This window comes from Scyliorhinus canicula, chromosome 9 (assembly GCF_902713615.1).
Source record: "Scyliorhinus canicula chromosome 9, sScyCan1.1, whole genome shotgun sequence".
Taxonomy (NCBI): Eukaryota; Metazoa; Chordata; class Chondrichthyes; order Carcharhiniformes; family Scyliorhinidae; genus Scyliorhinus; species Scyliorhinus canicula.
The window spans coordinates 71,062,342-71,074,674 of record NC_052154.1 but is presented as its reverse complement, the minus strand read 5'-3'; the positions used below and the strand labels follow the sequence as shown (position 1 = coordinate 71,074,674).

General features: G+C 47.2%; 1 protein-coding gene across 3 annotated transcripts in view; it reads right to left on the bottom strand.

Moving 5' to 3' along the window:
- The window catches only part of ano10b (anoctamin 10b), a 50,834-nt gene that overhangs the window by 930 nt on the left and 37,571 nt on the right, over window positions 1-12,333 (bottom strand). For all 3 annotated transcript variants that reach the window (XM_038806891.1, XM_038806893.1, XM_038806894.1), the window contains 2 exons: window positions 8,029-8,166; window positions 1,425-1,541 (listed from right to left, as the gene is read on the bottom strand). In XM_038806891.1, coding sequence (XP_038662819.1) covers window positions 1,425-1,541; window positions 8,029-8,166 — 255 coding nt within the window. The remainder of the gene's footprint in view (window positions 1-1,424; window positions 1,542-8,028; window positions 8,167-12,333) is intronic.

Genomic DNA, 12,333 nt, shown 5'->3' with positions numbered 1-12,333 from the left:
AAAATAGGAAGAAAATAACAAGCCATTCAATTCGGATGGTCATTTAGAAATGAGAATCTTTGTCCAGTCTTTATTCCACCATTGGTGGCCGTGCCTTTCGTCATTCAGGCTCCAAGCTCTGTATTTCCCTCCCTATACCTCTCTGCCTCCAAATCTTTCTCTCTCCTCCTTTAAGATGTTCCCCAAAAGATACCTCGTTGACCAAAACCTGTCCTTATTTCCGCCTTTTTTTGGGGCTTGGTGTCAAATTCTGACAGACTACGCTCCTGTGAAGCACTTCGGGAGTTTTACCGCATTATCATTGTTATACAGAAATAAAGGTGTCAGCCAGTTAAGACTCAGATAAGGAGAAATTTCTTCACTAAAACGGTCCTGAATCTTTGGAATTCTTTACTGTGGAGAACAAGGGATGCTCGATTCTTGAATGCATCCACAAGATCGTATGGCACAGGAGAAGTAGACCATTCAGCCCATCAAGCCTGCTCTGTCATTCAATAAGATCATGTCTGATTTTTTTTGAAAAATAGAGCTTTGCAAATTTAAAATGGGTTGAGAGATCTTTGGATTACTCAAGGAATTAAGGGATTATGGGGGTAGTGCTGGAAGGTGACGTTGAGATGGAGGATGTTAGCACTGAGGACATCACGGTGGTACAGTGGTTAGCACTGCTGCTTCGCAACACAAGGGACTCGGGTTCGATTTCAGCCTTGGACAACTGCCTGTGTGAAGTTTGTACATTCTCCCTGTGTCTGCGTGGATTTCCTCCAGGTGCTCTGGTTTCCTCCCACAGTTCAAAGATGTGCAGATTAGGCAGGTTGGCCAGGCTAAATTTCCCTTTAGTGTCCAAAGCAGGGTTACAGGGATAGGGTGAGAGAATAGGTCTAGGTTAGGGTGCAGACTCAATGGGCCTCCTTCTGCATTGCAGGGATTCTATGATTGTAGTGAATGGCAGAGCAGACTCAAATGGTCAATCTTAGGTTCTATTTCTTCTACTCTCAAATACGGGTTATTGTTGAATTACGAGAAACCTGTTTAGCAAATAAGAGTTGTAGTTGTCTCAGGGAGACATGTATATCCACCTGCCGAGTGTAGAGTACTACCCGATCTGAAACATCATGATCAGACTCTAGTAACTGGTAGCAGGACCAGCTGAGTCTGATTTGCTCCTGGATTTCTCATGATTCATATGTTCCCATGAAATTATATCGCATGTCTAACTCAGACAGAGATCATTGAGCCTTGCCGTTGTTTCTGCTCCACACCAGCATCTTCTCCCCTAATTTATCGACTGTATCAGCATGTGCTTCTAATTTTAGGACCCCAAGTCCCCTGAGCACCTTCTCCACGCAAGTCCCTCTATCAATACAAGTTTTTGAAAGGAACGCTTTGGTTCTTTTCTGCTTGCAAGTTAATTAATACTTTACCTTATGCTTGAGGGCCTGAAGGGATTGATATTCAACTCGGTCAATCCTCAGCTTCACCCACTGTGGAATGTCAGGGATACTGAATGCTAAAAGTATCTTTATAGCCAGCAAGGCATGCTGAAACATATAAACAATGGAACAGAGTAAGCCTGAGAACTAAAGAACTCACTAGTCGGTGGCACGTTATTATAGTGAGAAAATACCTTGGGCTTATTTACTGTACAAGACACCAATTGCTCATAATGGATTGGGGAAGTCCGTTGTAGGTTCATTTATTAAGACTAGAAACATGGAGAACAGTTCTACATAGATATAAATTTGAAGATACCAGGGGCGGAATTCTCCGCTCCCCACGTGGCGTGGGAGAATCGTGGGAGGGCCTCCCGACATTTTTTACGCCCCCCTGGCGCCCCCAGCGATTCTCCACCCCCCCCCCCGCTCAGAAAAATTGCCGCTCGCCATTTTCCACGGCGAACAGCGATTCACCAAGCCTGATGGGCCGAGCGGCCGGCCCTTCACGCCCGTTACACCATGGGAGCAACCACACCTGGTCGCTGCATTCGTGAAACAGGCAGCAGATGCCCGTTTGGGGCATCTAGGGGCCTGGTTTGGACGGGAGCACCGTGACTGTGCTCGGGAGGGGACAGGCCCGCGATCGGTGCCCACCGATCGTCGGGCCAGCATCCAAAACGGAAGCACTCTTTCCCCTCCGCCGCCTGCAAGATCAAGCCGCCATGTCTTGCCGGGCGGCGGTGGAGAAAGACGGTACCGCGCATGCGCGGGTTCGTGCCGTCTGCGCGCTGATGTCATCCGCGCATGCGCGGGTTGGAACCGGCAACCCGCGCATGCGCGGAAGACATCAGAAAAGCACCATTTCCGCGTCATTTCTGGCGCGACGAGGTCGCGGCCGGGAACGACAGGGGCCCGCTCCTAGCCCCCTGGGTGGGGGTGAATTAGGTGCGGGGAGCGGGCCCCGAGGCCGTCGTGAAGCTCGGACGATTTCACAACGGCCATCCCGATTTTTATCAGGAGCGGAGAATACCACCCCAGAGCTGTGTGTTTATTTGGGCTAAACCAATGAACCTAAATCAAAAAATTGAGGGATAAATTAAAAGGCAGCCCCTTAAATGGAGGCTGCATCAAAGAAACCATAATCTCAAAAAGAAACTTAAAACATCCAAACAAAATGTGATTAAAGCGGTCGGGAAAACACCTCAGTCCCCGCGGTGCCCACTGGGCACGGAAGGCTTTGATCGTGTTGGCACTTATTTTCCAGGCACAGGCTTGTATAATGACAGATACAGCAGTTTTCTTTCAGCGCTGTAGATGGGATGAAAGTTCATGGGAGAAAATAGGATAACCAAGGATGCTGGGGAACGGATACGAGAGAAAAGGGATGGGAATACTGTCATTTATCTTCAATGATCCAAGTTTCAATCCACCCAAAATGACAGGGAAAAACTTTTCTCTTTGTCCTGACGTAAGGGTCCTATGTGCAAAAATCCAGAGTAGTCTCCATCCCACTTGTTATAACAACAAACACGTATTGAAAATTGCTTAAGATTTGGCATTTTGAATCACCATCAACATCCTGGGGCGTTATTACTGACCAGAAACTGAACTGAAGCAACCATATAGATACTGTGGCTACGAGAGCAGGTCAGAGGCTGGAAATTGTGCCGTGAGTAACTCACCTCCTGACTCCCCAAAGCCTGTTCACGATTGAGAAGACACAAGTCAGGAATGTTATGGAATGCTCTCCACTTGCCTGGATGAGTGCAGCTCCAATAGCACTCAAGAAAATTAACACTATCCAGAACAAAGAAGCCCACTTGATCGGCACCCTATTCACCACCTTAAACATTCACAATCTCCACCATCGACGACCAGTGGCAACAGTGTCTACCATCTACAAGATGCACTGCAGCAACTCATCAAGGCCCCTTTGACAGTACCTTTCAATCCTATGACCTCAATCACCTAGTAGGTCAAGTGCAGCAGATGCATGATCACACGCCACACTAACGTGGAGCTATATCATTGTTCCTTCAATGTGGATAGGTAAAAATCCTGGAACCCCTTCCCTAACAGCACTGTGGGTGTACCTACAACCCATGGACTGCAGCAGTTGAAGAAGCCAGCTTACGGGCATTAAGGGATGTGAAATATATGCTGGCCCAGTCAGCAATGCCCATATCCCATGAATGAATACATTTTTTTTTAAAGTGCTAAAAGTAAATTGGCTGCCTAACTCGGAGTGGCTTTAGGTGTATGTGACATATAAAATAGAGGCTGCCAGAAAGGCACCTTGTTCGGGGCAGTGTATGGGAAGTTTTACTCTGTGCTTTGTTGTGCTAGGATTGCATGGAGCATGCCTGATCTTTAGCTGGGAGTGTCCAACATGGAAGAGCATTCCTTTTGCCGGCACTGATCCCTCACATTGACATAGACTATAGAAAAAGGAGGATGAATGGAGAGGCCAATGGGATAACAATGCAGATTAGCAGGGTTGGAACTGGTGTGGGAGATAGGCATTATAACACAGTTCCTTGACATTGTGACAGACAAACAATTCCCAAACATTTGACTCAATCTTAGACCCCATTGTGCTGCAAGGAGAAGCCATCCTCACAACCTCTTATATTATGTCCATGTTTCTTGGTGCTTCAGTTCAGCCTGCTTCTTCTAACAGTGCTGGCAGTCTGAACAGTCACAATGGAAGACAAGGAGAAGACTATATAATGTTCCTCGGCCGTTTCTGTGTGTTTGCCATCACTTGACCTCACTGCTGATATAGATTGAAGGGTGGATCCCGATTATCTGGTCGCACACTGAGATGAGGAATGTAGTCTTTGAGAGCTCATTCACGCCACACAAGTGCCAGGCAATGGCAACCACCTCTAATAAGAGAGAATCAAGCCATCGCCCCATGACATCCAATGGCATTACCATCTCAGAATCCCTCACTACCAACATCATGAGGTTTACCATTCGGCAGAATCTGAACTGGGATAGCCATATTAATACTGGGGCTAAAAAGAGCAGGTTCACCTCCTGGCTCCCCAAAGCCTGTCCACCATCTACAAGCCACAAGTCAGGGTGCAATGGAATACTCCCCTCGTGCCTGGACGAGTGCAGCTCCAACAACACTCAAGAAGCTCAACACCATCCAGGATAGAGCAGCTCACTGGATTGCTCCCCCTTCCACAAACATTCAAACCGTCCACCACCGATGAACAGTGGCAGCCTTGTGTACCATCTACAAGATGCAATGCAGGAACTCACCAATGTTCCTGAGGCAGCACCTTCTAAACCCATAACTACTACCATCTAGAAGGACAATAGCAGCAGATACCTGGGAACACCACCACCTGGAAGCTTCCCTCAAAGTCATTCACCATCTTGATTTGGAGATATATCACCGTTCCTTCACTGTCGCTGGGTCAAAATCCTGGAACTCCCTCCTTAATAGCACTGTGTGTACTTACACCACATGGACTGCAGTGGCTCAAGAAGATAGTTCACCACCACCTTCTCAAGGGCAGTTTGGGATGGGCAACAAATGCTGGCCTAGCCAGCGAAACCCACATCCCGTAATAATGAATAAAAATCTTACTTGTTGGATCAGAGAAAGACGGAATTCTTAGCTTCAACTTTGCCAAGATCACTGGATGTTTGTAGTTCAAGGCCCCAATAAAATTCCCAAGTGCGACCCAAAAAGTGGGTGAACATGTGTTCTTTTCACATTTTATTAATGTTGAGGGCATAAAGGTGAACATTCCAATCCCAGTGTCGATCTTTGAGGAATTTGAACATCTGGCTTGCATTCTGTTGCCAAGATTGTTTTGCACATGTGGCAAAGTTGGGTCTTAGACTTTCAAATTTAACACCTGGAGGGTGGAGATGAGTAGCCACCCATTATCGCAACTGTCTGGTTTTCATTCTGTTTGTTGCAATGAAAGACAAATAGATGTGTTCTATAAAAGGGACTGGCCATCTGCCCTGATTACTGCAAAGCTGGTGAAGACAAAAATCTCCCCAAGTGTTGTCTGTATTGTGACATCTAGTGTTCTTTCTACTGTAACAGACACATGCTAAGTGAAAGAAATATATAAAGATAGATAATATATAAACAGGTCCAGTTTAGCTGAGCTGGCTAGACAGCTGGTTTGTGATGCAGAGCAAGGCCAGCAGCGTGGGTTCAATTCTTGTATCGGCTGAGGTTATTCATGAAGGCCCCGCCTTCTCAACCTTGCTCCTCGCCTGATGAGTGGTGACCCTCAGGTTAAATCACCACTAGTCAGCTCACCCCCTCAAAGGGGAAAGCAGCCCATGGTCATCTGGGACTATGTTTACTTTACAGGTCCCATCACTTACTCGAGCTGTGCTTATCCTGGACGGCTTCCAAGTTGAGAAAATTCCCATAGGTATCAATTAATGAGACACTGCTTATAATGTATGAACTGTGCTGAATATTTCAGGCTGTTCCATCAGGTATTTGCACCCTGTTAAATTGCCCTGACTTAGGCAGACCGCTTCCCTTCACATCCAGTGTGCCATGGGAGTGCATCTTTAAGAAATGGATGTTTGTCAAATAGCTGCAGTAATGCCATTGTGTGGGTGGAGCTGGAATGTGATTCTGTCTGTTACTTTCGTTTTGAGCTGGAAGCTGCTGTGTGTCTTAGTTTCATTTTCAGTTGAAAGCTGTATTCAGACTACAAGGATGTTGGAGTCTCTCTCTCTGCATGTTAAAAAGGTGTTCAGATCACTTAATAATTTAAAAGTGATACCTGCTTTCTCCGGCATCCGGCGATGGGCCGTACCGGCACCAAAGAGTGGCGTGAACCACTCTGGTGTCGGGCCGCCCGAAAGGAATCCTCTGCACCTTCGGGGGCTAGGCCGGCACTGGAGTGATTGGCGCCACGCCAACCGGCGCCGAAGGGCCTCCGCCGGCCAGCATGAGTTTGCGCATGCGCAGAAACGCCAGCGTGTTCCCAGAAATGCTAGCGTGATTCCTGCGCATGTGCGGGGGTTTCTTCTCCACGCCGGCCATGGCAGCACTTTACAGCGGCTGGCGCGGAGGGAAAGAGTGTCCCCACGGCACTAACCCGCCCTCAGATCAGTGGGCCCCGATTGCAGGGCAGGCCACTGTGGAGCCCCCCCCCCCCCCCCCCCCAGGGCCAGATTCACCATGCGCCCTCCCCCGAGGACTCGCAGGCCACCCACAGAGCCAGGTCCCGCCGGTAAGAACCATGTGTAATTTACGCTGGCGGGACTGGCCGAAAATGGGTGGCAGCTCAGCCCATCGTGGAGCGGAGAATCGCCGGGGGGACCGCTGCCAACAGCCCCCGACCGGCGCAGCGCGATTCCCGCCCCCGCCAAAAAACCGGCACCGGAGAATTCGGCAGCTGATGTCGGGGTGGCGGGGCGGGGTTCACACCACCCCCTGGCAACTCTCCAGCCCGGCAGCGGGTCGGAGAATCCCACCCGCTGTCTTTGTTAAAAAGGGTCTTTTGATTTATGGATGTTGTTAGGAAAGTTATTAAGGGTTACCTATAGAGTACTGTATCTGTGGGGATGATCCAGTGTTGGTAGTTGATAAACTGTTTACTGTATGTTTATAAAACGTTAACTGGATTCATAGAATAAACATTGTTTTATTTTAAACATACTTTAGATCCCTGTTGCATCACACCTGTAGAGTGGGCCCTTGACGTCCCCATAACGAAAATCTATTAAACATTGTGGGTCAGGTGAACTCCATAACATACTTTGGTGTTCTCTAAACCCTGGTCCACAATAAGTGTCATTGCCACTTGCAGGCATAGGGCCTAGAGGATTGAAGGCATGGATGGTGAGCAATGTGAATTCTCTTTCTCCCTACCCATGTTGCCTGCCAGCTTCAGGATTTCAGCACAGAGGTACCCGCTGGTGGAGGATAGGGTAATTTCTATTACAATTTGGAGGACAGTCCTTCACACAGTGTCGGCATTTAATATAAATAGTTCATATAATTTCTCTACCATTTATAATTTTTCTGCCTTTTTTGTCTCACATCTGTAAAATATTTTTTGAAAGGTTTTGTGTTGTAACCTAGATGAGCCCAACGGAGTCAGGCCAATTAGACTCCCCCTGAGTCTCGTGGAGTACGAGCTTCCCCCCTGAGGGGCAGAGCTCCTCACATCAGTGGGAGAGCAAATCAGAATATAAAAACCCAGCCTGGGTATGGGCTGGGTATTTCCTTCTGCGACCAGTGTACATAGAGTCTTTGTTCTACTGTGAATAAATCTTTCGTTCCTTACACTTCCTGTATGGCCGCTTCCATGAACTCAACATTTTGATGACATTGGCCACTGTATTTAATGGGAAATTCACATTGACACCAATGAACACACTGTAAACAATAGGGACTGTGCATACCTTTTGAATGTCAATTGGAAAACTAATGGATAAACAAGAAAAACAGTTTGTAAAATAAATTCCAATATGTGACTCCATTACAGGCAAAACCATTGCATACCTCCCCTTGACCCAGCTGATGTGGTGCTGTGTGTGTATCGAGTGAGATTTGTCATGTACCTTGCAAGATAGAGTGAGCACTTACCTCCACTCCAACTGTCCAGATCAACACATTCTTAGAGGTTATATTATTTTCTGCACAATACTCTTCTACTTGAGGTGAAATGCTAATTAGAAAGCAGTTGGTGATGACTGACAGGAATCCTATCATCTCAAACGCAGTCTGTGGAGTAAGAGCATTGGTAAATACCTGTTGTGAAAAGAACTTTGACTCAAATTTTTGATACGCCAGCCACATATTATGGAGCGAGTACCTGCTCACTAGTATTGAAAAGCAAATAAGAACATTTTGGAAAACACAGAGATGTTAGCTTACCGTTCAGCGCCTTTTATCTTCTGGTAATTAAGGGAACTACTATAACCAAACTTAAATACTCCCCTATTGATAGAGAGTTTAGTGCAAACCAAATTGAATTCCTAATGTATAACTTCCCGCAGGACATTAGTGAATAGAAGAAGGGATTGTTTTGGAAAGAAAGACTGGAGCCAATTTGAAAGTGTTCATCTCCATAGTCCCAACTTAGTCACAGATCTGTGAAAAACTGCTTCCGATGTTAATTCTCTAACATAAAAAAGGGCAAAGAAGGAAAGGGGCAAAGTTGACCTGATTACAGACCTTGATTGAATCTAATCAATCCCCCGAAAGGAGACTAACAGCCCACCCACTGATAGGCTTTAATGTAGGCGAAACTTTGTGAAATGTTTCCCTGTTATCTAAGGGTAACCAAGCCACATCTGCCTGCACTATACGAACATCACTGGTCCCAGTGCAGATGTGTTTGAGCTGCAATCTCAATAGACCATAGGCGAGAATTTGGTTTGATAACACCCATATTTGGAACCTTAGAACTTCAAATTTGTGTTAGCGACATTCGCACATACTTGTGGGCAGATGCATTATTGATGAGGGTGTTAGCACATGCTCACAATGAACGTCTGGCGCAGGTTTGCAGAGCAGACAGACCATGATGTCAATCCAGTGTGCAGTCTGATTCCAGGCCAGTGGTGCCATTCTGGAGTATTACACTCCAGCCAATGCACTGCCTTCATCCAGCATAGCTAAACAGGCATTAAACAGCAAGAAGGATAATCAATTATTTACAAGGCAATTTCTTCTGGTTGATGTTATAATTCTGCAATGTTATGACACCTTGGACTAGGGTGCGGTCAATTCCAGCCCCACTTGACCTGGAGTCCCAACACAAGTGAATTAACCAATAATTGTTAGAAAAAGTCTTTGGCCCTCGAGTATAATGAAAATGCAGCCAATACAACTGTTTAACTATTATCTAGTTCCTAATCCCCCAATTTAACATGCCCCCTCATTCCCTACACACAGACACAAGACAGACAAACATGGAGGGGAAGAAAGGGTAAAATCTCATTAGTGAAAGGAAAAAAAAGCCTTTGGGCATGATTTAACTAAATGGGAATAAATTCCCGTAGCGAGCGTATTGAGCCATGTGTTTCCCAGCACTCACAGCATCGAGAAAGACAATGCTATTAAACAGCACTCGGGTTTGATAGGGGGCCCCAGCAAGGAACGCTTAGCTGAGGCCGCACATAGCCCTATTTTCTGCACTGAGAGGCTCCGCTCACCGGAATTCCTCAGTGTAGCGAGAAATGGGGACGGCATTTTTAAATAGCATCCTGATCTCTGGACCCTCGTGCGATCCCCTCCAAGCCCCAATGCACTTTGAGAGGGTCCCCACCGCACACCCCCTCCCCCCAGACTGCCACTGTGCAAAAGTGCCAGCTTGGATCCTTGCCAGTTCCAGGCTGGCACCCAAATGACACTGCCAGGGTGCCAGGCTGGCAGGGTGCCTGAGTGGCACCAGCAGTGCCAGCGCACCACCCTACCCAAAGGGCATGTGCCTGGGGACTCCAAACCCCTCGGAGATCCCCATGAGTGCTATTCCATCTGGTCCCCGTTAGAGGAGACCAGTAGTGACCGGAACTTGCCAGAGTTCTCCGAGGTGAAGGGGATGGTCCCCTTTCTCGCTTTAATATGTAGATTTGCCAAAAAGCGAGGGTGGGATTTACATTGTAACGTCTCGTGAGATCGCCGTTAGATCTCGTGAGGCATTGTGAGTTGGGTACATCCTGTGAGCGGGGTCTCCTGTCTTCTATCAGCCACGCTGCACCGTGGCATGCTGCTTTCCGGGCACAGCACAGCTGTTCAGTCATGCCCTTTGTTTCAGATGATTGTTACTCCTCTTCAAAATTTGCTTTCTGTTCAAGGTTTTAAGAGAGAAAGAGAGAGAGAGATTCAGGTTCTCTGCAACTTCAAGAATACAGCATTCACGATATTTCTGGAGAGGGACAGAAAGCCAGTCCATTTTAGAATTTAGAATTTAGAACAGTACAGCACAGAACAGGCCCTTCGGCCCTCGATGTTGTGCCGAGCATTGATCACCCTACTCAAGCCCACCCTATACCAGTAACCCAACAACCCCCATTAACCTTATTTTTTTCGGACACTAAGGGCAATTTAGCCTGGCCAATCCACCTAATCCGCACATCTTTGGACTGTGGGAGGAAACCGGAGCACCCGGAGGAAACCCACGCACACACGGGGAGGACGTGCAGACTCCGCACAGACAGTGACCCAGCCGGGAATCGAACCTGGGACCCTGGAGCTGTGAAGCATTTATGCTAACCACTATGCTACCGTGCTGCATTTTGTTTCTGTTTCTAGGACTCAGCTACACCCTCAGGTCTCTGAGAACCATGCCAGTGTGATATGATCCAATCACCACTTGTTATCGGGCAGAGTACAGCCTTTTGGCCAATTCATTGGCCACCAGCCAACCAATCAGACTGAGCCCCACCCCATCTCTCTCTCTGATGACGGAATGTTTGAAACTCCTGTTCAAACTAGAGAGACTAGCAGAGTGTTCTCTCCTGTAACTTCTGAATTTCTCATTCTCTCTCTGCTGCTTGCTAAAGATACATGCCCATTAATCACCCACGGATCAAAAATGATAAAGGGCAAATAAAAGAAAGGGGAAATAAGGGAATAAACATGAAGGATCCTTACAACAGGTGTTCGGTGCTTGGAAATGTCTGTCAGATGCTGAAGGAATTTTGTTTTGCTCCAAAGCTGCTGTGAGAACCTGTTGTTCCCAGACATGGAAACACTAGTGACTGGGAGAATGAACAGAGGTCACACAGTAGGTTTCCCGGGCAAGATTCGAGCCTTTTACGAGCTGGGAAAAGGACTTGGAACTTTAAAGCTGTAAATAACAGCCATGTTTGGGGCTGCAGGACCTTGACTAAACCTCCCAGCAGCCTCAGCCCTGTGTGTGTGTTTAGAGAGGCAACTCTCGAAATCCACAAGCAGCAGAAACCCAGACAGGCCGGTGATTAGTTTATCTGCAAGATAAAGGAGTTTGTGACATCACCAGACTAGACCGGCAGAAGAACAATGCACCTGGGTTAGTTTCAATACAGGCGCTGATGGCCCTGGCCCAGAGGGAAGATAGAACCCATTTCCTTAATGGGATAGCATTCAGCAACCTCCAGAGGGACAATAGGGTGTAATCAAGTACCTGATACCGAAGATAACGATGTTAAGCCCACGTATGCTTCAATGGGAGCTGAAGATCACAGTAGCAGATAAGGCCGTAGCCTTTACTTGGTGTGTAAAAAGGATGGTCAGACCGGCCAGCGCTCTCTTCCTTTCTATCACTCTTCTCTCCTGGCTGCTGCTCATCATCATCGTGCTCCTGGTGCCTGCCTTTCATTTGTTCCAGCACGCAGCCTGAGACCCACTGAGCAGTTTAAGTTTGAACTTGGATTGTGAGTATCCTCTGGAAGTTGGCGAAGTTCCCAAGATTACTATAGTGGATGAGGCTTTTGGGGGAAGGGGGTTGCACGCATCTATCATAGTTTTAAGACACTGCTAAAATTGTGTAAAGTAAGCTTTTACGTGGTGCCCGTTTAGTATTCCTTCCATAGTCATAGTTTTGTAAAGCATAAGGCATTTTGTGGTGTTTTCTAGCATTTGGTGATATTGACCTTGAACATTTAATAAATACCTATATTTGGCTTTCAATTGGAGTCCGTTTTGTGTTTTCAATTCCTCACCAACGATCTCTGACCAAGTCACAATAGTAAATATCCCTTTCCATAATTCCGGTGTCTAGGACCAAGGGGTACCCTGGGCGCCTCGAAACTGCCCACTCAGGAAAGACTGCCAGATAAAGGTGGGCAGAGACTTTCCTTTCTTCTCTCTCCCGGGGGCGCTGCTCAAGTGGAGTGGGCGCAAGGTGGTTTTGAGTCCACCAGTAAGAGAGAGAGGATCACCCGGGCAGGGGTGGGGTTTGGA